General features: G+C 40.5%; 1 protein-coding gene across 11 annotated transcripts in view; it reads left to right on the top strand.

Moving 5' to 3' along the window:
• MAST2 (microtubule associated serine/threonine kinase 2) overlaps positions 1-25,011 on the top strand; it is a 388,109-nt gene that overhangs the window by 198,431 nt on the left and 164,667 nt on the right. For 4 of the 11 annotated variants that reach the window (XM_073357843.1, XM_073357841.1, XM_073357845.1 and 1 more), the window contains 2 exons: positions 7,325-7,399; positions 11,541-11,747. The exons of 3 other annotated variants lie outside the window; for them this stretch is intronic. In XM_073357843.1, coding sequence (XP_073213944.1) covers positions 7,325-7,399; positions 11,541-11,747 — 282 coding nt within the window. The remainder of the gene's footprint in view (positions 1-7,324; positions 7,400-11,540; positions 11,748-25,011) is intronic. 4 more of the 11 variants (XM_073357842.1, XM_073357848.1, XM_073357844.1 and 1 more) reach the window with 3 other exon arrangements.

Raw genomic sequence — 25,011 nt, 5'->3', positions numbered from 1 at the left:
CTTAGTGAAGGTGGTTTTGAATGTGTTAAGGTGTATATTCCGGACATTTTCCTTGGATCATATTCTGTGGAATCGGAGTGCCTGGCTGTAGATAAGATTTCTTGGTGTGTTTGGGGTGGTTTCTGGATCTATGAAGATATGTGTGGTGATCCATGGGTTTCTTGTATATAGTTATCTGAAGGGTTCGATAGTTGAAGTTGATTGTGGGGTCCAGGAAATGGATGCTGGTGTTGAAGGGTTCCAGAGAGAGTTTAATGGATGGGTGGATGTTGTTGAAGTTGTGGTGGACATCTATGCGGAAGTTTAGGTCGTCTGTCCAGAGGATGAAAATATCATTGATGTATCTCAGCTATATCATTGGTTTCATGGTGCACTGGTCCATAAATTCTTGTTCAAGGTGGCCCATGAAGAGGTTGGCATATTAGGGAGCCATCCTAATACCCAGGGCTGTTCCCATGGTTTGGACACAGTGTTCGTTGTTGAATATAAAATTGTTACGGATGCATATCTGAGGGTTGTCCATTGTCTTGTAAATATTTGAGGCAGGTAGCTGTGCCATCATTGTGAGGGATGTTGGTATATTGGGAATTGACATCCATGGTGGCAAGGATGGTATTCTGAAAGAGGTTGTTTATGTTGCGGAGTTTATGGAAGAAGTTGATTGTGTTGTGGAGGAAGCTGGCCCTTTGTGTGGTGAGTGGTTTGAGGATAGGTTCTGAGTCCCACTATTCCTTCAGAAAGAGTGCCATAGCCAGATATGATGGGTCTCCCTGGGTTCCCTTGTTTGTGTATTTTGGGAAGCGTATAGAAGGTCTCTGGGGTGGGTTCATGGGGGAAGAGTTAATAGAGTTTTTCTTGGAGTTTTTTGGAGAAGCATTTGATGATATCCTTAAATTCCTGGGTAAACTGTGGTGAATTGAAGGGTTAGAAGGGAGCGCAAGGGTCATCTAGTTTAACCCCCTGCCAAGGTGAAGGATTTGTTGTGTGTAAACCTTCCAAGACAGATGGCTATCAAGTCTCATTTTGAAATCTCCAGTAAAGGAGTTTTCCCGATTTCCCGAGGAAGTTTGTTCCATTTTCCCACTTTTCTTACAGTTAGGAAGTTTTCCCTGAGATTTAATTTAAATCTGCTATGCTGTAGTTTGAACCCATTGCCTCTTTGCCTGCTCTCTGTGGCAAGACAGAACAGTTTTTCCTCATCTTCTTTGTGGGAGCCTTAGAAGTATTTGAAGACCATCATGTTCTCTCGTCCCCCACTCCCACACCCCATTCTCCCTCTTTTTCCAGACTAAAGATACTCAGTTCCTTCAGTCTCTGCACATCTGGCTTACATTCCATCCCTTTGATGATCTTTGCCACTCACTCTGTATCCTTTCCAGTTTCTCTACATTCTGTCTGTTTTTCTAGGGCCCTACTAAATTCACGGCCATGAAAAACGCATCACGGGCTATGAAATCTGGTCTCCCACCGTGAAATCTGGTCTTTTGTGTGCTTTTACCCTAGACTATTCAGATTTCACAGGGGAGACCAGTGTTTCTCAAATTGGGGGTCCTGACCCAAAAATGAATTGCAGGGGGGTCACAAGGCTGTTTTTTGGGGGGATGTCCCAGTATTGCCACTCTTCTGCTCTGATTTCAGAGCTGGGGTGCTGGAGAGTGGTGGCTGTTGGCCGGGTGCTCAGCTCTGAAGGTGTTGCCCCACCAGTAGCAGCGCAGAAGTAACCGTGGCAATACCATACTATACTACCCTTACTTCGGCCTTCAGAGCTGGGCTCCCGGCCAGCAGCCACCGCTTCCCAGCTCTGAAGGTAGCGATGCCGGCAGCAGCAGCCAAACAGTTGTGCAGGGGGTTGCAAGGTTATTTCTGATTTTTGGGTCAGGACCCCTACAGTTACAACACCATGAAATATCAGATTTAAATAGTAGAAATCATGACATTTATGATTTTAAAAATCCTATGACCGTGAATGGACCGTGAATTTGGTAGTGCCCTATATATAGCAGTGACCAAAATTGGACACAGTACTCCAGCTGAGGCCTAACCAGCACTAAGTCGAGTGGTACAGTGGACCCTTGCTAGAGCGCACATCACTATAGCGTAGATTCACATGTAGCGCGGTCGCGGCGATGGATCCCAAGTTTAAATATTTAAATTGGGATCCATAGTAACACGGTACCATGCATGGATCCAGAACTCCGCTTTCTAGCAAGGGTCCAGTGTACTATCACCTCCTGTAACTTGCATGCTATGCCTCTGTTAATGCAACCCAAAACTGCATCTTCAGAATTGCATGTTTTCAAATCCTTCCCCAAACAACTCCAAGAGAAACTCTACAAACTCATCTCAAAGTTGAAGAAGAGCTCTGTGTAAGCTTGAAAGCTTGTCTCTCTCATCAACAGAAAGTGGTCCAATAAAAGATATTGCCTCACCCATGTTGTCTCAGAAAAATGATAAGACAAAAACACCATGTCAACAGTAGGTGAACACTTTTCACAAAGCAGTTACTCCATATATGACCTCTGTCTTCATCTTCAAAGGAAACGCACACAACACCTTCAAAAGACAAGCCTGGAGCTTAAATTCATAACTTTGCTAGACATTAAAAATCGTTGACTTAACAAAGTCATTGGATTTATGGCTTATTATAAGAATCAGTAATCCACTAACCCCCCTTTTTTGTCCTATGACTGCAGAGGAGTTAACTGGCTACTTCATCTGAAATCGTCTCTTACAATATGTGTTAACTAGTTACGCTAAACCATCTGTTCCACTTTGTATTTGGTTGTGTGACACTCTGAGGGCATGTCTACACGTCCAGTACTGCAGCAGTGTGATGCAGCTGCACCACTGTAGCATGTCTGGTGAAGGCACTCTATACCGATGGGAGAGAGCTCTCCCATTGGCATAATAAAGCCACCTTTGCAAGCAGAGGAAGCTACGTCGATGGGAGAAGTTCTCCCACTGACATAGCGCTGTCCACACCAGTGCTTATGTTGGTGTAACTTATGTCGGTCTTGGAGTGGGGTTTATTCAAATCCCTGAGCAACATAAGTTCTGCGACGTAAACTGTAGTGTAGACATAGCCCAAGTACCTTTTCCAGATCTGAAGAGGAGCTCTGTGTAAACTCGGAAGCGTATCTTCTTCCCAATAGAAGATGGTTCAATAAAAGATATTACTTCACCCACCTTGTCATTCTAAGATGGTGCACATCAGTTACAGAATTTGCCATCCTCTCTCCTGGAAGAGGATTAACTTTTATTTATGATGCATTTATGCATGTAGATAAATTAAAAAGATTCTTAGCTGTTTTGGTGGTCAAAGACACCTTTTTTTATATAGCTATTTTTGCCTTACCCAAACTTTTATTTGGGTCTTTAATAAATGCATTGTGCAGTATTATGTTATTTGACAAAAGCAAATGTGTAACGCACATACACACAGTGTGGTTAGTTCTTGGTCCCCCTCTAATGGGTAGTCACTGTGTGGACATGTATGAATCTGCTAAAATCTTTGTGATATGGAACCTTGTCCTTGGTTCTATCTCTGTTGCCACTGACCCATCCAGGGATGTTGGATTAAATACGTGTTAGTGATTGTTAGTAAATTTTCTTCCAAATCCCTTCTCAGTGGAATTATACAGAAGTAAATTGCTTTCAGAGAATGTGCTAAACCCAAACTTAAAACTATGCCTGTTTCTACTTCTAATCTTTCTAAACCTTCATACTTAAAACTGAGGAAACAAAAGTTTTAGCTGGAGAAAACACGGAAAATATTTTGACTTGCTGGACTGAAGAGAATAAAGGCAAGCATGGGAAGAGAATTTGCACATTTATTCTAGTCTTTTTTTACAAAGACCTGAATTAAATAAAGATTATATACTCGGTTTCTGTACTAATAATTTGGATATCATATGGGTGGGAAAACAAAATCTCTTGGTCAATATATTAGGTGAAGATTAAACCTAACATGGTTATGGTTATAAGCGATTATGAGGAGCCTTGCTAATGTTATCACACTTACAATGTCAAAGCGAAGTGGGGGGCAAATATTCCTTAATAGTGCAAATATCCAAAGTGCAAAGAGATAAGGTAAGACATCACCATTGCTCAAAATAGGAGACTCTGGTATCTTAGTGGACAGGCTGTGCACTGCTGTATAGGAGTACTTGGTTTGAATTCTGGTCTGTCTCTTTCCCCTTTCATGCTCAGAGAGCATGGAAGTTATGGAGACAGTACAGTTATCGCTGGGAAGAAATGCATTATATCACTCAGCTTCAGTCTCTCTTGGCAATAAGGTAGTTCTGTTGATGAGTCATGTGCAGTTTTCCCTTACTCAGGGGAAAGGCAGCCATGACAGTACAATGCCTCAAGTGTGAGGGAATAGAATATGAAGAAAACGGATAAAGAATGTCCGATGGTGCTCTAAGAAGGAAGTGGGGTGTGGCATTCTGTTCCCATCCTGTGCCATCTTGGATCTGGAAATAAAGAAGAATAATGCCTTTTCAGTTTGTGGTATTTTTTTTTAATAAATGGATGAGAGAGATTTTACATTCTAACTATACTCCTCCCTTCAACTCAGAAGAGAAACACTCACAAGCAGTAGATTAAAAATAACCTAGTGCTCTTAAATTGATATGAGGTGCTGAGTCAGGAGCTGGAATGCGTGGAGTTGCACCTACAGAGGCTCCATAGCAGCGTTGCCAGTAGTATATGGGGCTTGCTGAAATTATTTGAAGTATAGTTTGTAAAGGAAAAATTGGTACATGAGAAGGATTTTAGGATTGATCTGTTGTGTTTGAGGAGGTTCTTAGCAATATTTTAAAAATAGGGAAAATGTTGTATGCAGATTTTTAATTAAAATTTGCCATTATTTAATCTACCTAATTTTCATACCAGGACCATCATAAAATTATTATTATATAGTGTACATGTAAATATAGTTGGGGATTGGTCCTGCTTTGAGCAGGGGGTTGGACTAGATGACCTCCTGAGTTCCCTTCCAACCCTGATATTCTATGATTCTATGATCTCTCCTTCAGTCTCCACCAGAGAACTGGGATTCTGGTTTGTTTGGGGTTTTTTGTTTGTTTGTTTTTTGCTGTTGGTGGTGCTAATTGTGGGAAGGTGGCTGGGTTTTTCATTTTGCTCTGACGGTGCTGAGGTATGTGATAGTCCTGACATCTTCCAGATTTGAGGACCAGTAGTCAAGAAAACTCCATCTCCTGGGTGTATAGGTCTCATTTTTTAGGTTGACAGTTCCATTGTTCCCGTGGTACATAGCTGTCAGCGGAGGTCGTGATCCTGTAGAGCAGTGGTCCCCAACCTTTCTGTGGGAATAGCACATTCCTATTCCCAGAAGACTGTGGCACCCCGCCACCGAAATGCCGCCAAGAAGCGGCAGCGGAAAGAAGCGCCTCCGAGAAACAGCAACACTTCTCGGCAGCATTTTCGGCGGTGCAGTGTCCTGCGGGTGCGCACAACTGCCCTGGCGGGCACCATTGCACCCACAGTCACTGTGTTGGGGACCCCTGCTGTAGAGAGAGGCATTTGTCTGGTAACTTGGATTGCTTCCATGGAAGGCTTTAAAGATGAGGACCATAACTTTGAATTTGACCTGCTATCCAATGAGGAACCATAAATGGTGGTTATGGTTATAAATATTTGAAAATGTTAAATACTCCTTTAAAAATACACCACAATCTCTTAGACACAGTGTTTTAATTAAAATCTGGACAAGATGTTCATGTGGAATGTTAGTTTGGAAAGCTAACTTTCTGCAGATAATGGATTTCAGGAAAGATGGACAGTAGTTTGTGACAACCATGCAAAATAGCATGAGTTTGATTTGAGCTAACGATAGAAATTACCATTCAAAAACTAAAATGCAAGACTCAGATTTAAGGGATGCAAGGGAACCTCTTGAGCCCTACAAAAGATTATTATCGTAGTGTAGCCTTGTGTATTTCTAGTGTCATCAATATCCTTTGACGGTTTGTTCTAGTGCCAATTTGTCCTTGTAGTTTTGAAGTTCATAAAGAAGGAAAGAAGAAATAGCTAGAACATTGGTGAGGCCTCATCTGGAGTACTGTGTCCAGTTTTGGGCCCCACACTTCAAGAAGGATGTGGATAAATTGGAGAGAGTCCAGCGAAGGGCAACAAAAATGATTCGGGGTCTGGAACACATGAGTTATGAGGAGAGGCTGAGGGAGCTGGGATTGTTTAGCCTGCAGAAGAGAAGAATGAGGGGGGATTTGATAGCTGCTTTCAACTACCTGAAAGGGGGTTCCAAAGAGGATGGCTCTAGACTGTTCTCAATGGTAGCAGATGACAGAACGAGGAGTAATGGTCTCAAGTTGCAGTGGGGGAGGTTTAGATTGGATATTAGGAAAAACTTTTTCACTAAGAGGGTGGTGAAACACTGGAATGCGTTACCTAGGGAGGTGGTAGAATCTCCTTCCTTAGAGGTTTTTAAGGTCAGGCTTGACAAAGCCCTGGCTGGGATGATTTAACTGGGAATTGGTCCTGCTTTGAGCAGGGGGTTGGACTAGATGACCTTCTGGGGTCCCTTCCAACCCTGATATTCTATGATTCTATGATAACCTGATTATGTATTTGTTCCTGATATGTTTAACTTGTGTGTAAAATTCATAGTTTAACAAATTAACACATTATGAATGTTTTAAGATGGAAGTTCTGCAGATTCTTACACGGTTTGATTTCCAAAAATGGGATAGTTAGTATGTTTCCTCCCCAGTAAAGAGCAGCTGTTCTTTGCACTGCTCATGACTTTCCCAGAGACTCTGGGTGGGAGCAATGACTGTATTCCTATCACAGGATGAATTTTTGAGCTGGTATGTGAGATTTCTGCCAGAGTTTTTTCCAGTATGCCATCTCTCTCTCTGGTTCTGCATTTTTCTTGTGATTCACTAAGAGTGAACGTGACACTGCTGTCTGAAGCCCAGAAAAAGTTTGCCACTGATTTGCTGTGCTCTAAGTGTGAGTGATGTCAGCAGTACATTGCTGTCTGTATGACGGATCAGATTGTTTAGTTTGTATCTTTGGCTTCTCAGTACTACTGCTGCATACTGTTGGTCTTCATTTCCTGTTCATGGATGCTAGAAATAGACTTGTGGAAGACTTCTTTAAAAATAATTAGATTTTGATATGAGCTGGCTGATTAGTCTGGACTGTTACTGAATTCATAAAGTCTGTGGTGACACTGGGGATATTTGAAGAGCTCTGTATTACATTGATTGTTCTGTACTCTGCACTGGAGTGATAACAGCGGGTTTCTCCTTTCTGGCTTTAAATCTCTTATTCTGAGAAGAAACAGTGTATCAGAAAGTACAATGATGAAACGGAGGCAACATAGACTTGGAGCCCCATCTCTGCGGATCCAGTAAGGACTGTTATGAAAAAAAATTACAATTTAGCATTGCATATGAAAACTATCAGGGAAAATGCCCAGAATTTTTCATGGCCAACAAATGTCATCTTAATTTAACTTAGAAGAGGATTAATCATTGAAAGAGCATTTTATCAGTGTCAAACTTTTCATTTAGCTGTAGATAGGAAATATTATTTTCCAAAACTCTGTGGTGAGTGATGTACTGGAAGTAAAAGTGTTGCCAGATAAATGCAATCTTTTATAGTTTTAAAAATAATTGTTTAAATAGGCACCTAATATTTGTTTAGTATTGTATATGGCATTAACTGCTATGGTAAAACTGAACACTCATCATACTCTGTGCTTTTTGTATTCTTTTATTTAAAAAAAGAGTTATTTAAACAGATTAAAAGGGAAATAAACTTTCATCTATCAGAGTAAGAGCAGTGAGAAAGCGCAAAGCAGCTGAAGCCCCCCTTCCTTTTAAAATAATACTTTCCAAATATTTTAGGTGAGATGAGAATCTTTTTGCTGCATTACCTGAAATTTTCATCTTAATGTACAACTCTAGGCATTTTAAGTATACCGATTTATGGAACATATTTTATTTTGATACTTACCTCCTTTGTAAAGCGCTTTGAAATCTTCTGATAAGCACTATATAAGAGCAAGTCATTATTAGTGTTATTTTGATCTTAAAAATTAAAGAAATTTTATATAAAGAGTATGGATGTAAGCATGGAGGCTAAGTGAATCTGTGTTATTTAGTTCATGATGAAGGAAGAGGACGAGGAGAAGAGGAAGGCTTAATCTTTCTGTCAGCAGATTGTAAGCCCCATCAGCTGTTTAAGTACATATTGCTAGTGGGGATTTCCAGAAACTAAGGGTTGCTTACTGATCAGATGCATTTGGTTTCATTAGGGAATTTTAAAGCAGGCAACGTTAGCAGCTCTGGATAATTTCAGTACTTTAACACGCAACATTTGGGCCCAAAAGAACAATAACCAAAGTCTATCCTAAATTTTTATACTACTGTATTTAATGTTTTGAACAGGACAGATGAAGCTCTTTTATGTATTTATGTATTGCCAAAAGCAAAGTAGGTTAATATCTATGCCCAGTTAATACAACATATGTTGTTTATTATTTGTATAATACCACCTTGTAGCACCCAGAAGTCCTAGCCAGGACCTCATTGTGCAAGGCTCTGTACAAACACAGAACAAAGACACAGTCCCTGCCCCAAAGAATTTACAATCTTGTACAGTCTTATCGTCTGGTATAGTACCTATCACTCCTGTCTGCAACACAATTCTTGCTGCATCCCCCAAACTAAAATAATTAATAATTGAGCGTTCATTGTACATGTAAGGATTAAATTTTGGGGATTGGGTACAAAATTTTTCATTTTGTGATATGTAAAATCTTGATTGAGGATCATAGTTTTAATATAAGTGTGGCATTTATGGTTTATATTTAATTATTTAAAATTTGTCTTTTAATTCTAGTATAACAGCTCATGCATCTTTGGGTTGGTGGGGAAAAAATTATTATACTACCTAATGTGAAATGCAAAATATTCCAATTGTAACTTCAGATGAAGTTGATTTATTTGTTGGTCATGATGAAAATCCTATCCAAATTAGTTTTCAAGAAACGTAAGTGGTCAAAACAATAGTTCTCGGTATTAATGTGTAGCTGTTAAGGCAAATTCGATACTGAGTTCTGTAAACAGGCCTAGCAGACCTGTGGTGTTGGTAGCAAATGCAATATTTTTCTTCAAAGAATAATTTTTGGAATACTTTGTGAAGGATTCTGCCAGCCAGCCAGCATTTGTACTAGACTTTGGCCGGTTTTGTGTCACTAAGGAGTGCAGCATTGGACCTTAAAATACGTTCAGCTGTTTGGAGTGTAGTAACTCATGTTGCTATAGTTATGATATTCTCTTATGTAAATATACACAGACTATTTTCCTTCAGCATGCTAAAAATCTGGGGTAAAAAAGACTTTCATATCATATTAGAAATTAATACATTTAAATTATTTTAATAGCCCAGACATTTATTTCTTTATCATAGAATCATAGATTAGGGTCTGAAGGGACCTCAGGAGGTCATCTAGTCCAAGCAGGACCAACCCCAACTACATCATCGCAGCTGGGCTTTGTCAAGCCGGGCCTTAAAAAACTCTAAATGGGGAGATTCCACCACCTCCCTAGGTAAAAACAACAAGGACTCCTGATGGTTTTGGTAGACACAGACTAACACGGCTACCCCTCTGATACTTGGCTCCCTAGCTAAAGCATTCGAGTGCTTCACCACCCACCTAGTGAAATAGTTTTTCCTAATATACAACCTAGATCTCCCCCACTGCAATTTGAGACCATTACTCCTTGTTCTGTCATCTGCCACCACGGAGAGCAGCTGAGCTCCATCCTCTTTGGAATCCACCTTCAGGTAGTTGAAGGTTGCTATCAAATCCCCCCTCACTCTTCTCTTCTGCAGACTAAATAAGCCAAGTTCCCTCAGTCTCTCATCGTAAGTCACGTGCACTAGCCCCCTGATAATTTTTGTTGTCCTCCACTGGACTCTCTCCAGTTTGTCTACATCCTTTCTATAGTGGGGCGCCGTTGATCACTACCTGTTGAGCTCAGTGATCTAGCCAGCTTTCTATCTACCTTATAGTACATTCATCCAATCCATACTTTAGAGAAATGAGCACACAGTTGGGAGTCTTCTTAATTCTAATCCTGGTCCTGCAGTTGATCTACTGTGATTGGTCACGTAACTCCTATGTGCCTCAATTTTCTCATCACTGAAATTAGAATATCTACTTCACAGTGCTGTTATCAGGCTAAATTAGTTAATGTTTGTAAAGAACTTTGAAGATGTTCTAAATGTTTTCTATTTAAGGATCTGTGTAATATACTTTTCACAGAAAGTACAGTAACTCCTCACTTAATGTTGTAGTTATGTTCCTGAAAAATGTGACTTTAAGCGAAACGATGTTAAACAAATCCAATTTTCCCAGAAGATTTAATGTAAATTGCGGGGGGGTGGGTTAGGTTCCAAGGAAATTTTTTTGCCAGACAAAAGGTATTATATACATAAATAATATAAGTTTTAAACAATTTTAAACAAGCAATTTAATATTATACTCAGCGATGATGTTTGTGAAGCTCTTCCCTCCAGCCTCCTGAATGATGGCAGAGTTCAGTCCCAGTTAAGGGTGAAAAATTAACAGGTGCTCTGCACCCACCGGCAGTGAAGCTCCCCCCGCCCCTCCCTCGCCACCTCCTTCCCCAAGTGTGCTATGTCCCCGCTCCTCCCGCTCCATCTCAGAAAATCCTAAGCACCACCAAACAGCTGTTTGGTGGCGGGGGAAGCTCTGGGGGGGAGGAGGAGGAGTCAGAGAAGAGGAAGTTGTGCAATGCTTCCTTGTAAAGTTGCTGCTCTTCCAGAGAATCCTACAAGCAGTGGATGGAGCAAGCAGCCAAACGACGTTATAAGGGAGCATTGCACAACTTTAAAGGAGCCCTGTTCCCTAATGGAGCAGGGATGTAACATTGAAACAACGTTAAGTGGGAGGAACTTAAGTGAGGAGTTACTGTATTTCTAATACACCTATGTATGAGAAACAAGGTGGGTGAGGTAATATCTTTTACTGGGTCAACTTCTGTTGGTGAGAGATACAAACTTTCGAGACACACAGAACTCTTCTTCAGGTCTGGGAAAGGTACTCCCAGTGTCACAACAAAATGCAAGGTGGAAAAGCTTGTTTGCCATGAGTTGTTCCAATAAAAGATATTACCTCCCCCACCTTCTCTCTCTAATATTGTGGGACTGACACGGCTACAGCTACACTGCATATTATCTTACGTTTGGCATGGAAAATTTGGCCAGTTCAGGATCAAATAATTCCACGGTGAAAAAATAATGTTGAGTTAGTGTTGCATTGGCTACCAGTAACATTTTGGTTATTTCAGCGTAACAGTTGAACAAGTTCAGGTGTTGATTAAAAGGATGACTTTTGACCACTTAGTTTATTAAATTACTTTAATAGAAAAACTTTTAAATAATTTTTATTTTTTTAAAAATAAAAGCAATAACACATGACATTGACACTGATTATTTCTACTGTGGTACCTTGTCAGAATCTCCTCTCCTTTGTACTCCCACTGCCGAGGAAGTGAAGTTCATCAGCACATGTTCTCTCCTACATCTGCTCCAGGTCTACAACACCTTAAAATCCCATTTAGTGCGGACTGTGCTCTTGCGACTTCTCCTTTAGTCTTTTACCTGAACCCACAACCCCAGAGCAACCCTGCTAGTCCCTGCTACAGCAATCCGCTACAGTGGAGGTAAGGAAAAACCTAAAGTAGGAACAATTAAAAATTTGATTCCAGTGTAACAACTTATAAACTTCTCATTAGTTAATAATTCAAGAAAATAACATCTAAAAAAGATAAACAGACTTTGTGTTTATATTTAACTGTATGGTGTTCAGGTCTGTTTTGCATGTTTGTCCAAACTGTTAGTTCACTTACAGGTAATGGTCTAGAATAAGGAAAAAAGCAATATACGTACACACATATTAACTAGCATACTACATGAGTTTAGAAACTAACTCTTCATTGTTATTGCCTATAATGTTGTTCAGTTCCTTAAACCTTGTGGTGCTATTGCAGAACAAATGGTATGTAAGAATTCTCTTAGTTCTTGAGTGATCGTCCCGTGTGTGTGCCACTCGAGATGTGCATGTGCTTGAGACTGGAAGATTTTTGCTAGCAGTGTCTTTTGGTTCACACTTCTGCCCTTCTCCTCGTGTTTCAAACCGAGGTCATGAGTGGCAGCATGGGCTGACTACCTCTACAGTTTCTTTCCACTGCCCATGGTCTGAGACTGAAGCTCTGCAGTTCGTAGACAGTTTCGTAGTCCTGAGGGCTTGGGTGTCCTGTCCTCCCCGCCCCCGTACCCCTGGGGGGATGCCTAGTATGCCCAGGATCCTGAGATTCAAAGACTGTGTGGCCTGCCAGGGATGACCATGACACATGCCTCCATTGCCTTGGGGATGCTCATATCCCTTCTAAATGCAGCATCAAGCCCATGAGCACAGGCTCATATCCCTTCTAAATGCAGCATCAAGCCCATGAGCACAGGTTTAAAAGATTCCTGATGGACTGTGCTTTAAGGCCCCAGTTCAATCCCGGCCGATCAGACCTCCATGTACATCAGACAGAGGCACCGTGAAGCACCCATCCAAGGACAGTGGTCTCCAGCTTTGGGGAGAATCTTGGCAAACAAGATGGCTCTTCCAAACAAAGGTATGAGGAGGGTAAGAGCAAACATTCTTACAAGAAAAATGAGATATCTCCCTCCAAGTCATCATCCAAAACGAGAACTTCCTCTCTGATGCTATCTAAGTCCAGTAAAACTTTGCACCCTGGCACCGGAGTGTCAGGAGCTCACAAGGAGTACAGTTCTGATTTCTTGGTACTGAAAGGCAAGAATGCTCTGAAACCAGCCCTCCTTGATAGAGTGGGCCCAAGATTGGCACTGGTGAAGAAAAGAAGCAGCAGATGCCTCCTACATCAGTACCATGAAATGAGAAGGGATTGTTGATACTCAAGACTAGGGCAAAGCCAGTACCACTGGTGCCAATAAGGGAAAGAAGCCTGGTCCGCAGTCTTGTGTGGGAGGCTAGATACACTGCTCCAGAGACACTGCTAACTACATGGATCCAGAATTGCCAATACTGTTGGATGAGGTACTAGCCAGTGATGTCCTCACACCATCAGTTTGCCACTCTGCAGTATCGTCGTCCAGCTGACACGTAATAAGATCTCCAGTACCAATGGCACTGTGGATCAGCATAGAAGGCTTGTTCCCCTCAGTGTCAGCGGGAGAGCTTTACCACACCGTCAAGATGGGGTTCAGCCCTGACAGAGGGTCCAAGATTTCATGGACACCTTTGCTTTCACACAGGAGGGGCTGTGCACACCTTGGGACCAATGGTATCCCCCTCCATGGGGACTGCCCCATTTCCCCTATGATTCCTCACATTGGCCTTACTGGAGTGTTCCTGGGATACATATATGTGACATCCTGAATCTGTAATGTCATACCGGAAGTCAAGACAAGCTTCCCCACACAGAGAAGAACATCAAACCCTCAGGAATTATCTGAGGAAGATGAGCAACCTGACAGACTAGGCAGAAAAATTCACCTGGGCAAGGCTATCATCGCCCACAAATGGGATGATCGCACCGGCTTCGCTGTCACCGCCCAACTGCTACAGGCAGTGCCAGCACCTCCTGAGGAGAATTTGCAGACTTTCCAAATTTCCCTGGAGGAAGTACAGGACACCCCTCATAAGCTACTAGACATCCTCCAGATTGCTGGTTCCAGTAAGATGGAACAGCCAGTTCTTGAGGCTGTCTTCAAACTGGCCAAGATGGTCTGGCGTACTCCAGCCACTTGTTCTCCCACTGCAAAGAGAACAGAGAGGGAATACTTTGTGCCACCTAGGAAAGCAGAATACTTATTTTCACACCCTGCTTTGAATTCTCAAGTGGTGCAAACTGCCACCCAAAAGGGCAAGCAAAACTACTCAAGATTTACATCCTCTGATAAGGAGGTCAAATGTTTAGACCTCTTCAGAAGAAAGAACTTCACTTTGGTGAGCTAAGAGTTCCCCATAGCAAACTGTCAAGCTTTACTGTCAAAGTATGATTTTTATTAATTATAATAAGTTCTTGGAATTCACCAACAAACTCTATCAAGAAGATAGACTTTAATTCCCAGCAATTATCAATGAAGGCAAATTGCTGGCTAGATTGGCCATCCAGGCCTTAGTGGGTGCAGCAGATATAGCCTCCTGCTTGATTGCAATGTCCATAGTAATAAGACAGGTTTTTTCCTCCAAAACTCCAGATTTCCCAGGAAAGACCAACCCACTATGAAGGATCTGCCTTTTAAGGGAAATAACGTGTTCAACGAGGACAAAAATTAGTCATTGCATTCTCTCAAATACTCAAGAGCATCCCTTCACTCACTGAGTGTCTATACCCTAGCACCTTGCAAGAAATATCCCAAGACTCAGCCCTATATACAACAACCAGACCCTTAACCATTCTACCATCAGAGTGCTTATGAATGACCTTTGAAATGCCAGAGAATGCAGCATAGTAAGCATAATGTCGTGCCTTCATTCTCCTTCCAGTCCTAGCACCCACCAAAAAATCCTTTTGACAGGACTTTTGAGAGTTGCAAAGCAGCCCCACTTCCACATTTACCTTGTCCAGACTTGTGCACCCCATTTGGTGGCCACTTGTTCCATGCTTGGCACCTCATAACGTCAGATAGATGGATTCTGGAGATTATCATCACTGGTTATACAGTAGAGGTATTCTCCCTTTCCCATCCCTCTTGAAGGATGCCTCTCATGAGAGGTTCTTCAGAGAAGAAGTAGACTAACTACTCTATCTGGGAGCCATAGAACTGGTTCTAGCTCAGCATGGGGGAAAAAGATTTTATTCAAAATATTTCCTCATCCCCCAAGAAGAAAGGAAGCTGGAAGCCCATGCTAGATCTCAGACAGCTGAATGCTTTTATTTGCTGCCTGAGATTTGGAATGATCACCCTGGCCTCTATAATCCTATCATAGAACAAGGGTGACTGGTTCACAGTTCTTGGTTTAAAGGATGCTTATGTTCACATAGATATCCGGTCTGCACACAGAAGATTCCAGTGATTCACCAGGGGCCTAGAACATTAACAGTTCAGAGTGCTGCCCTTTGGCCTTTCAGCAGCACCAAGGGTGTTCACCAAGGTGCAATCAGAAGTGGCGGTCCACTGCTGTTCTCAGGGCTTGTCAGTGTTCTGCTACCTCTACAGCTGGTTGCTCCCGGGGAAGTCGTATCAAGAGGCTTGAGTGTCAACCTTGTCCCTGCTCTGTCTCCTGCAGTGTTTAGGGCTCCAAGTAAACTTAAAAAAGTCCATTTTAGTTCTCACAGTTGGCCTACTGTGCATAAGGATGGAGATGTTGGTGCAGCCCAGTTGTTGGTCAGCTTCTGGTTTCTGAGGAAGTCAGTCATTGGAGAGAATGACACATGGCACTCATTTTGGTAATACACAGAATAGAGGGAAGGGCATGTTTGAAGGCGACCAATGAAATGGTGATAAAGCTTAAATGTTGTTTTTCATCTTGTTTCAGTTTAAAAAAATATACAGTACTACAGGGCAAATACTGGGTAACATTCAAATATAATAAGTGTAGTTTAATGCTGTTAAGCACCGGAGTTAGACTGGTAAACTGGTAAGCAGCAGGTGGAGTTATCTATATTAGACTAGTGTTAAATTTCATTGAAATGAATTTTTTTGGCATGGTGGCTAATAGTATTAAAAAAAAAAATCAAACCATAAGACATTTTTGCAAGATACAGTGCTTTTTACTGTCAGTCAAAAATTTTCAGGGGTCTCAGCCATTAGACATAAATGGGTCAGTGAATAATTTTCATGATAGGAATAGTCCCTGTAAATGTCTGTGTTGAGTTCTATTTCAGCTTTACCCGGGGCTGTTCATGGTTAGAATAACATTCACATATGCAGACCTTCTGGACATCTGCTCTCTGGATACCAGACAGTTGATGATTCAGGGATGTGTGGCTGCATTATAAAAGCTCAGCTTTATAATAACTTTTTATTTGTTGTTCTTTGTAAGTTTTTGCTTTCACCTGTGCAGCTCTTGATCCTGTTTTATCCTATCCTTCTTTGTTGTAGTTTTGTTTACTTGGTTACCATACCAGCTATGGGTATTCTCACTGCTGAGTTAGAGCAAAGGTTCATCCCGGTAAGCTATTTACTGTCACTGATCCAGTCGGTTTAAAGCACATAGGTCGGTCAGGTTGGGCTGAGTTCCCCTAGCTGTGGATTAGGAGTTGCATTTTCCAGTAACTAAAAAGTGTACATTTTAATGTTAAAAGTTTATCACATTTGGCCATCGGTAATCCATTTTCCCCTTCTTTTTCTTTCAACTATTTCATGATGCTTTTAGTCTTTCTGCATGGACAGATGAGTGGCTGTTGTACAGCTGCCGTCAGTGCTAGTGATGGAGGCTGTTGGCTTCAGAGAGAAGCAATCTAATTAGGAATAGAAATATTGTGTACCTCAGGTTTAACAGAAAATAAAGGTGAGCTTCTTTATGGTCACTAAAAGGGGCTCTGAGGTGGCACACCCAGGGTAGTAACTGAGAGAGACTGACAATGGGTAAATTAGGTAAGTATTATTGATGTTATGTACGTGATTTGGGATCATTTTTAGATGCAAGTTTATCAACAGGATGAGGGTGAATGGTCTAAAAAACACTAAATGGATGTGTGGAGTGTATTTTTGTTGTTTGGGTTTGGCAAATGCTTCTCTAGGTATGAGGCAACTCAGATTACCAGATGACACTTGGCCATATTTCACAACCGTACCTTAGTATGAGTTGGCCACTCATTGTAAAGCCAAATTTATCCTTATGCCAAAGAACCTGGTTTTATTGCACTACTTGACATTAAATTGTTTTAAAAGATGTTATGCATTAAATTGTCATCAGATGAGATGAATCTTGAGATTATTAAAAAAAACAACCCGTGTGTTATTTGTAACTACTTCTTGCAGCAAGACACATTTGAGCTTAGACCGCTTTAGAAAGATACATAGGTATTCATGTGATAAAAGCAGATAGGAGAGTTAAGTGTTTCAGTTTAGGCTTCGCTCAGTGTGGGGCTATAGTTCCAAAAGTAGGTAAGATTAAATGTTAGTAGGAATGAGAGAGGCTTTAATTAATCTTTCCTTGCAAGTTGAAGGGGAGGAGTGAATGGGTGGCAGCAATATCAGATAGAATATCCCAATGGGTGTTTTTCCTACCCTGCTAGCTATGATTTTATGAAATGGTGTGCAATTATAATTCTGTATTGTACAATTCTTTGTTGTAAGAGTGTGTGTGTCTCTTCCCCCTCCCCCCCCAAATGTTCTGGCTTTTAAAAATATTTAGGAATAATATCTTTATTAATGGCAGAGAGTCCCATGGCACCTTATAGACTAACAGACGTTTTGGAGCATAAGCTTTTGTGGGTGAATACCCCACTTCGTCGGAAAGCTCATGTTCCAATATGTCTGTTAGTCTATAAGGTGCCACAGGACTCTTTGCCGCTTTTACAGATCCAGACTAACATGGCTACCCCTCTGATCTTTATTAACGTTATGTAGTTTTGCAAAATAGCCATGAACATTTATTAGTATAGGCATAAAATCTACTCATCAATCCTTAATAGGATGATGATCAAATACTTTACTTTCTTATTTAAATAAAACAATATAAAAGCGACTTCAAACTCAAATTTGCCCCAGGTGGCCAGAAACTATCCGTCAAAACCTAAACAAAATAAAACTGAAATTTTACAAGGCTGGTCTTGCTTTTAAAGGTTGTTATATATAGTGTAGGTAATAGATTTCATTTTAACATATTTATATGGATACAGACTTTCTGAAAAAGCATGCATTTAAGCATAATAAAAGGGTAGAAAGAATAGTGTGTTTCTAAAATCTTTATTGAACTGTGGATAGATTGCTTTAAAAAAAAAATCCAACCTTTCATATAAATGGATGCTGTTAGAGCTGAGAGATCTAAATTTAGACCTCTCAGCTGTGTTGTGTGTGTGTGTGTGTAAGTGCACATTGAGCTATCCCCTCCTCTCGTCTATTCTGTTCCTAAAAAGAAAAGGAGTACTTGTGGCACCTTAGAGACTAACCAATTTATTTGAGCATAAGCTTTTGTGAGCTACAGCTCACTTCATCGGACGCATACCGTGGAAAATACAGAAGATGTTTGTTTTTTATACACACAAATGATGAAAAAATGGGTGTTTACCACTACAAAAGGTTTTCTCTCCCCCCACCCCACTCTCCTGCTGGTAATAGCTTAAGTAAAGTGATCACTCTCCTTACAATGTGTATGATAATCAAGGTGGGCCATTTCCAGCACAAATCCAGGTTTTCTCTCCCCCCCCACCCCCATTGTAAGGAGAGTGATCAGAGCTCACTATGGTCCCCAGAGCAAATGTCATGTTACAGTGAATAGGATTCAACACTTAGTTTATAAAGGCCATGTCTTGTCTCGGAAAATGAGTCCTTTTAACTAACACATTTTAACTAACACAACTTTACTCAGCCCTAGTGGGCACCCTGGGGTTGACCACAACCAGCTAACATATTTTAAAACATGACTTGCCCTGTCTACACTGGATGCAAAATCTTGTTTACAATCGTAGTAGTTAAAACCTGTTTAGTAGTTTTTGTGAGCATGCTAATTTTTTGCAAGGCTAGATATGGCCTTGAAACAGAATGTAAGGGGGGTTTTGTGGAGATATGCACATGTACAATCCCAAAGAACCTCAACACCTTACTCAGGATGAAGTCCTAGGTTTGGGAAATAAATTGACTTCCCAAGATCATGGCAGCACTTGAATATGGGGGAATTAGATATTTAAAATTTATTTTTAATTTTGGGTTTGTTAACCTTGAGGAGTGTCCTTTAAGATTTTACTTTTAAATATTTCAAGGTATATTAAGAAATGGCAATAGTATAATAATTTTAACAGTATGTTATCTGTCACTGCTTAAATTCCCTCTGAGTGTAAAGTTACTTGAGATAGCATTTGAGAGTTTATTTTAGTTACTATTTCCTATTTGACAGCTGTCAGGGGATTAATGAATAGCTCTGTAACATTTGGAAATGGCTTTGTCTATCGCAGCAGATGGTACCTTCTAGTTTGAGTTCTTGCTGCACTTCAGACACTGTTTCCTTAAAATGTGCTGAATAATTGTTTTGTTTTCAAAGGTGCCTTAATGCTATTTTCACAAATGTAGATTGACCAGTCCAGGCATACTGTGTCATAGGGCAGCTGTAGTCTCTGAATGTACTACATGACTACTATGAAACTTTTGGATTTTGAGTAGATATTATTTTTGTGGGTTTTATTTTAATATGAAATTTTGCTTTACATTATAAATTCTTACATAAATTTCACTTTGGAGAATTAGAGTTCCTATTTTGGTTAATTTTTTCTTCAGATTGAGATTCTTGAGATTTTTCTCTTTGTTCCTTTACCATTACCAGTTGCCATACTTGAGAATAGTTCCGCCCTGCCAGTAAATGGATGGCACACTGAAACTTTTAGGTGATATTCCCTGTACATGAGAAGTTTGCTGGCTCTAAAAAGTTCTACTGTGTCTGGCTCCAGCTGATGGAAGGTGACCAGTTCCTTTGCAAGCTGGTAGGGATAGAAGAACCTGCAGTCTTGGAGTCTTTGGAGCACTCTCCTCTGAGCAAGTTTGGACAAGCTCCCTCTTACGTTCTTAGTGTTCTGTGCTGGGGACTGCTAAACAGTTGCTTTCCCCACACCAAGGAAGGCATCACTCTTCCTTACTCTTGACAGCAGATGTTTCTGTTCTACCCAGGCTCCCTAAGACAACCAGACAGCACAGAGGACTGCGTGGGGTGTTCTGGTATAGTGGTGATACAGGCATAACTTCTCTAGCTCTCCTCTTGCAGCAGGCCCCAGGACACAGCGTGTGGCCACTCCAAAGAAACATGACCACAGCACCTTTTCCCTCTTTGTTTCCATTCCTTTTTTTCATGCTGCCTCTTAGGCTGAAAAATGTTTTACTCTAGTGCTCCAATCCATCTGATTCTCCACAGTCAAGTACCTCCTAAATCTGTACTACCTTTGGCTAGTTGTTGTCATCCAGCCAAAACTTGTTTTCACTCCCGTCCTCATAATTAGGGCTGCAGATTTGTTATGGCATTTTTTTATCAAAAATCACTGAGTGGTCATGGTAAATTTAATAAAGCTCACCGGTTTAGGGGGGAAATGGTATGTAAAGTAATGTGGGTGCCATTTAAAGTGGGGAACTCATGCAGGAGGAGTCAGGTCCTATCCCCAGGAGGTGGGAGGCCCTGGGTGAGATGTTGGGTCCTGCCCTGGGACACGGGGGGCCAAAGGGGATGGGGTTGCAGAGCAAGCCTGGTCTGCACTCACCCTGCAGTGATGGTTCCTGTCCCATAGTGCTGGCCTTGTTCCCTACTCCAGCCCTTTGGGTCTTGCTCCAGTGTGCAGATGGGGCTCTCCCCTGCGATACCCTGCCTCCTTCCTGGCCCTGGCACCACCTGATCGCCTGCCCTGAGCTAGGCTCGACACAAGTAATAGATAAACTGAAAAATTACAGTATCTATGACATTTTTACTACTGACACAAACCTATAACCCTACTTAGAATCCTCTTACCTAGTTTATGCTACACAGTAAACATAAATTATTGTTAGAAGTCTAGAAAATATTTGGAACCATCATGATCTCTGCCATTCTGAAACAGCTTGCTTCACTTTCATGTTCCTTCCTTTCCTCCTACCCCTTTCCTAATTTTAGATAAGGTCATTAGGGCAGGGACTTCATTGATTTAGATTTCTGAAAAGGACCTAGCACACATTGGTTCTATAAAAATAATGCAGGGTTCCCACTTCTTACTTCTCATGCCCATGTCTTCTAAATATAGATGTTTATTTGCTTAAATACCCTACGCTAAAGAGAGACCTACCTAAATAATGGATTTGTGCCTTGTAAAGAATCTGCTGAAAATGCAAAAGTGCCACCACATACTTCACGATCATTTGTTCTTGTGTTGTGGTTTGTTGTCCTTACTGCAATGCAGGGGAATCCTTATTTCATTTCCTGTGTGGGAGCTTTTTTGATTTGGCTCCCATTCATATATTCTTGTAACTTATTTCACTAACATAATGTGATTTTTTAAAAAATATGGTAAATATAAATTAATAAAGAATAGGTAAGCAAGCCAAAGTATAATTGCAAGGGAGCGTTTTAAAAAAAAAAAAGAAAGGGGGGTGGGGCAAAAAACATTAAATCAATTGTTCTTTCTTACTGCAGCTTATGTATCTACTGGTCCACTCCACTTCTCTTTAAAAGTGAAAAGATTTCAGGGCTATTAAACACTCAGTTTTCACAGTGACTCAACAAAAATATTTAGCACAGGTGTTTCTCTAAATCCTGGATATCCAAACTTTGCTCAGCTGAGGGCTTCCTGGCAAGTTGACAGAAGTGTAGCGGATACAACTAATTTACATAAAATGGAGCTGACTATAGCTGCCCACCTCTTTGATACAGACATGAAGCCCATGGAGACATGTCCCAGCATGCAGTACTGCTGCTTGATCTGAGCAGCCACAGCTAAGATCAAGATGGAGCATGACACTGCGTCCTGTCATCTCTGCATATTAAAAATGAGGACAGCTACAGACTGCATTATAGAAGTCCACAATCCACTTTTTGCCAGTTGTTAAGTGATCTACATTTTGAAAAGTAACAAGATTTAATGATCTTCAAATTCACATTTCCAATAAATAAATAAATAAAAATACCTTGGGGATACTTTGTGGCCCAGGAGCTTCTGCTAAAGATTTATGCTGTCTGTGTTTATCTGTGTGTGTTCTTAGCTTCTGTATTATATACATTTAAAATGTTATGTAAATAAGTAACTAGTGCATTACCAACTAACTGCCCACAGGTATACACAGAATGATCAGCTGAAAATGTTGTTGGCAGATTTCTTTAAAGCTTGAATTTTGCCAGGTAGCAGCAGAAGCTGAAGTTATTTGTTCAAGAAAAATAGACGGAACTAAACTTTCAGATTTTGTTAAGCAAAACAACTGTAAAATGTTAAATCTACCAGTTTTGATTTGGAAAAATGATAGGATTTAGACAGGGCTGGCTATAGGTTTTTTGCCGCCCCAAACACGTGTTTGCTTTGCTGGTGCCAAGAGCCGGTCCTGGATTTAGGGGATGAGCATTCATGTCAGTGAATGTAAATTTTCTTTCTTTTTTTTTTTGAATATATGATATCAGAGATCTTTGGAACTCTATGGTCAGTTAGTTTATATATTAGCTGTAATGGGATGCCATTAAATGATAGTAATACTATGTAGTATGAGACTCACTTGGCAATCCTTGGAAGAAAGGTATTATGTAAGTGAAGTATTATTTTATATTAGCTGTTCTGCTGCCACTTGTACATTATCTCTTCTTCTAGCCTTAGTCCCATCTATATAGGGTGGCTCTTTGACTCCTTCTTCTCCATTCCAGTCTGTCTTGGAGCAGTTCTGTGAAAACGTCACAGCTAATCAAATCCATTTGTATGACACCCATGTATGTAGTTTTGGGGTTTCCCATCCTTTCTCTTGCCCTTCACTTCTAAGTTTAACACCCATTTTCCTATTTATTCTTCTGATCTTCTTTTCAGATGCCCAAACCATCTAAGCCTGGATTTCCTCAGTGTTTCTATAACCAGTACCACCTTCACGCTTCCCCTAATTTGTTTGTTCTGAACATGGTCCATCCTTGTAACTCCAAGCATCCATCTTAATGTTTTTATTTCCACTGTGTACAAGATCTGCTCTTGTCTCTTCCTCAGTACCCAGTATCCCGCATCATGCAAAAGTGCAGGCCTAATTACTGTCTTGTAAATCTTACTTTTCAATTTGATGGGCATTCTCCTATCACGGACCTCTTCACTCACTTCTCCCCATTTAATCCATGCCTTTTCTGTTCTGCTTATAAATTCACAATTGTTCTGTGCTACAGAGCCTAGGTGCTTGAACTTCTGTATCTTTGGTCATGGCTGACTCTGCAGACTTAGTCTCATTGTCTTCCTGCAAGGTATCATTGAATCTGTAGACCATTTATACTGTTTTATTTCTGCTGATTTTTGTGCCATTTCTTTCAAATATGCACCGCCCTCTCTCTAAATCTTCTTCCATTTCCTCTTTGCTCTCTCCTGTGAGCACTACATCATCCTCAAATAGCATGCACTGGAGTGCCAAGTCTTTGGATGTTTTCTGTAAGTACATGGAGCACCAACATGAACAAAATGGGGCTGAGTGCCAAGCCTTGAAATACTGCGATTCTTACTAGAAACTGTTCAGTTTCTCCACATGGCCATCTAACTGTGGTAATTTTTGTGGTATCACTTGTACATTATATATTACTACTGATATTACTTAGTACAGACTTTGTCACCTTCTAATTACATTAACGGACATGATGATGAGATTTATTTTGTAGTTAATGATTATTTGTAGGTTGTTCCTTGATTTATTTGCAGAAAGGTACACATCAAAAGTGTGGTAAACTTTATAATGCAATAATAATTTTGTATCCACATCTGTTGTTTTTGCCAGTTTCTGTCTCATGAAAACTCCCCCTAATTTCAAGAGGTTGTGGTGGTGTTTGTGGGTGTGTTTTTTTTAAATGTCAGTCATGATTTTGGTTCTACTGTTACACACCAAGCCAATTGTTTTTGTGTTTCAGTTAAGTTAATTAGTTACTCCATAAATATTTTGAGTTGTGTCTACTGACTGCTGGATAGGATTTAGTTTTCCAGGCCCATTCTGTATTTTAAATTAACTGATTTTTAAATGAGAGGATTCAAGATGATTTCTTTGAGATAATTTATCCTAAAATATGAAGGTTGTTTTTTATGTTCTGGACGTCTAGGAAATAGATCCATGTGTATTGTGTGTGTTTGTGCATACACATGTGTACACACGTGTGTATTGCGATTGCATCTACATAGATGGTCAAGTCAAGCATGTTAATCTAAAAGAGTTTATTAACTAACTATTCAATAGCTGAGTGAACCAGGCAGCCCTTGCTGACGGATGCAGCCTGCAAGTATGGGTCTACATCTTCTAACTAGGTTACAGTGGTAAATAGGGGGGTCACGAAGACCCCACTTTTAGTCATTAGCAGCACATCTGATCACTCCGCATCTGAAATTATTGGGCTTTACCCAAAGATGACATGGAAGATTCAAATGAGGGCGCTAGACGATGGATCCAGCTGTCAAGCTGCTTGCATACTTTTTAAAGACACCATAATAGAGGCTCAACTTAAATGTATACCTCCATAGAAAGAGAACCAAAAAAGAGCCACCATGGTCAAACAACAAAGTAAAAGAAGCAGTGAGTGGCAAAAAGGCATCCTTTAAAAAGTGGAAGATAAATCCTAATGAGGAAAATAGAAAAGAGCATAAACTCTGGCAAATGAAGTGTAAAAATATAATTAGAAAGATCAAAAAAGAATTTGAACAACAGCTAGCCAAAGACTCCAAAAGTAATAGCAAATTTTTTTTAACTACATCAGAAGTAGAAAGCTTGCTAAACAACCAGTGGGGCCACTGGGCTATCGAGATGCTAAAGGAGCATTCAAAGACGATAAGGCCATTGCGGAGAAACTAAATGAATTCTTTGCATCGGTCTTCACTGTTGAGGATGTGAAGAAGATTCCCAAATCTGAGCCATTCTTTTTGGGTGACAGATCTGAGGAACTGTCCCAAATTGAGGTGTTGTTAGAGGAGGTTTTGGAACAATTTGATAAACTAAACAGTAATAAGTCTGCAGGACCTGATGGTATTCACCCAAGAGTTCTGAAGGAACTCAGATGTGAAATTACAGGATTACAAACTGTCATCTCTAACTTATCATTTAAATCAGCTTCTGTACCAAATGACT

This window comes from Lepidochelys kempii, chromosome 8, assembly GCF_965140265.1.
Source record: "Lepidochelys kempii isolate rLepKem1 chromosome 8, rLepKem1.hap2, whole genome shotgun sequence".
NCBI lineage: Eukaryota > Metazoa > Chordata > Testudines > Cheloniidae > Lepidochelys > Lepidochelys kempii.
This window is presented reverse-complemented; position numbering and strand designations above follow the sequence as displayed.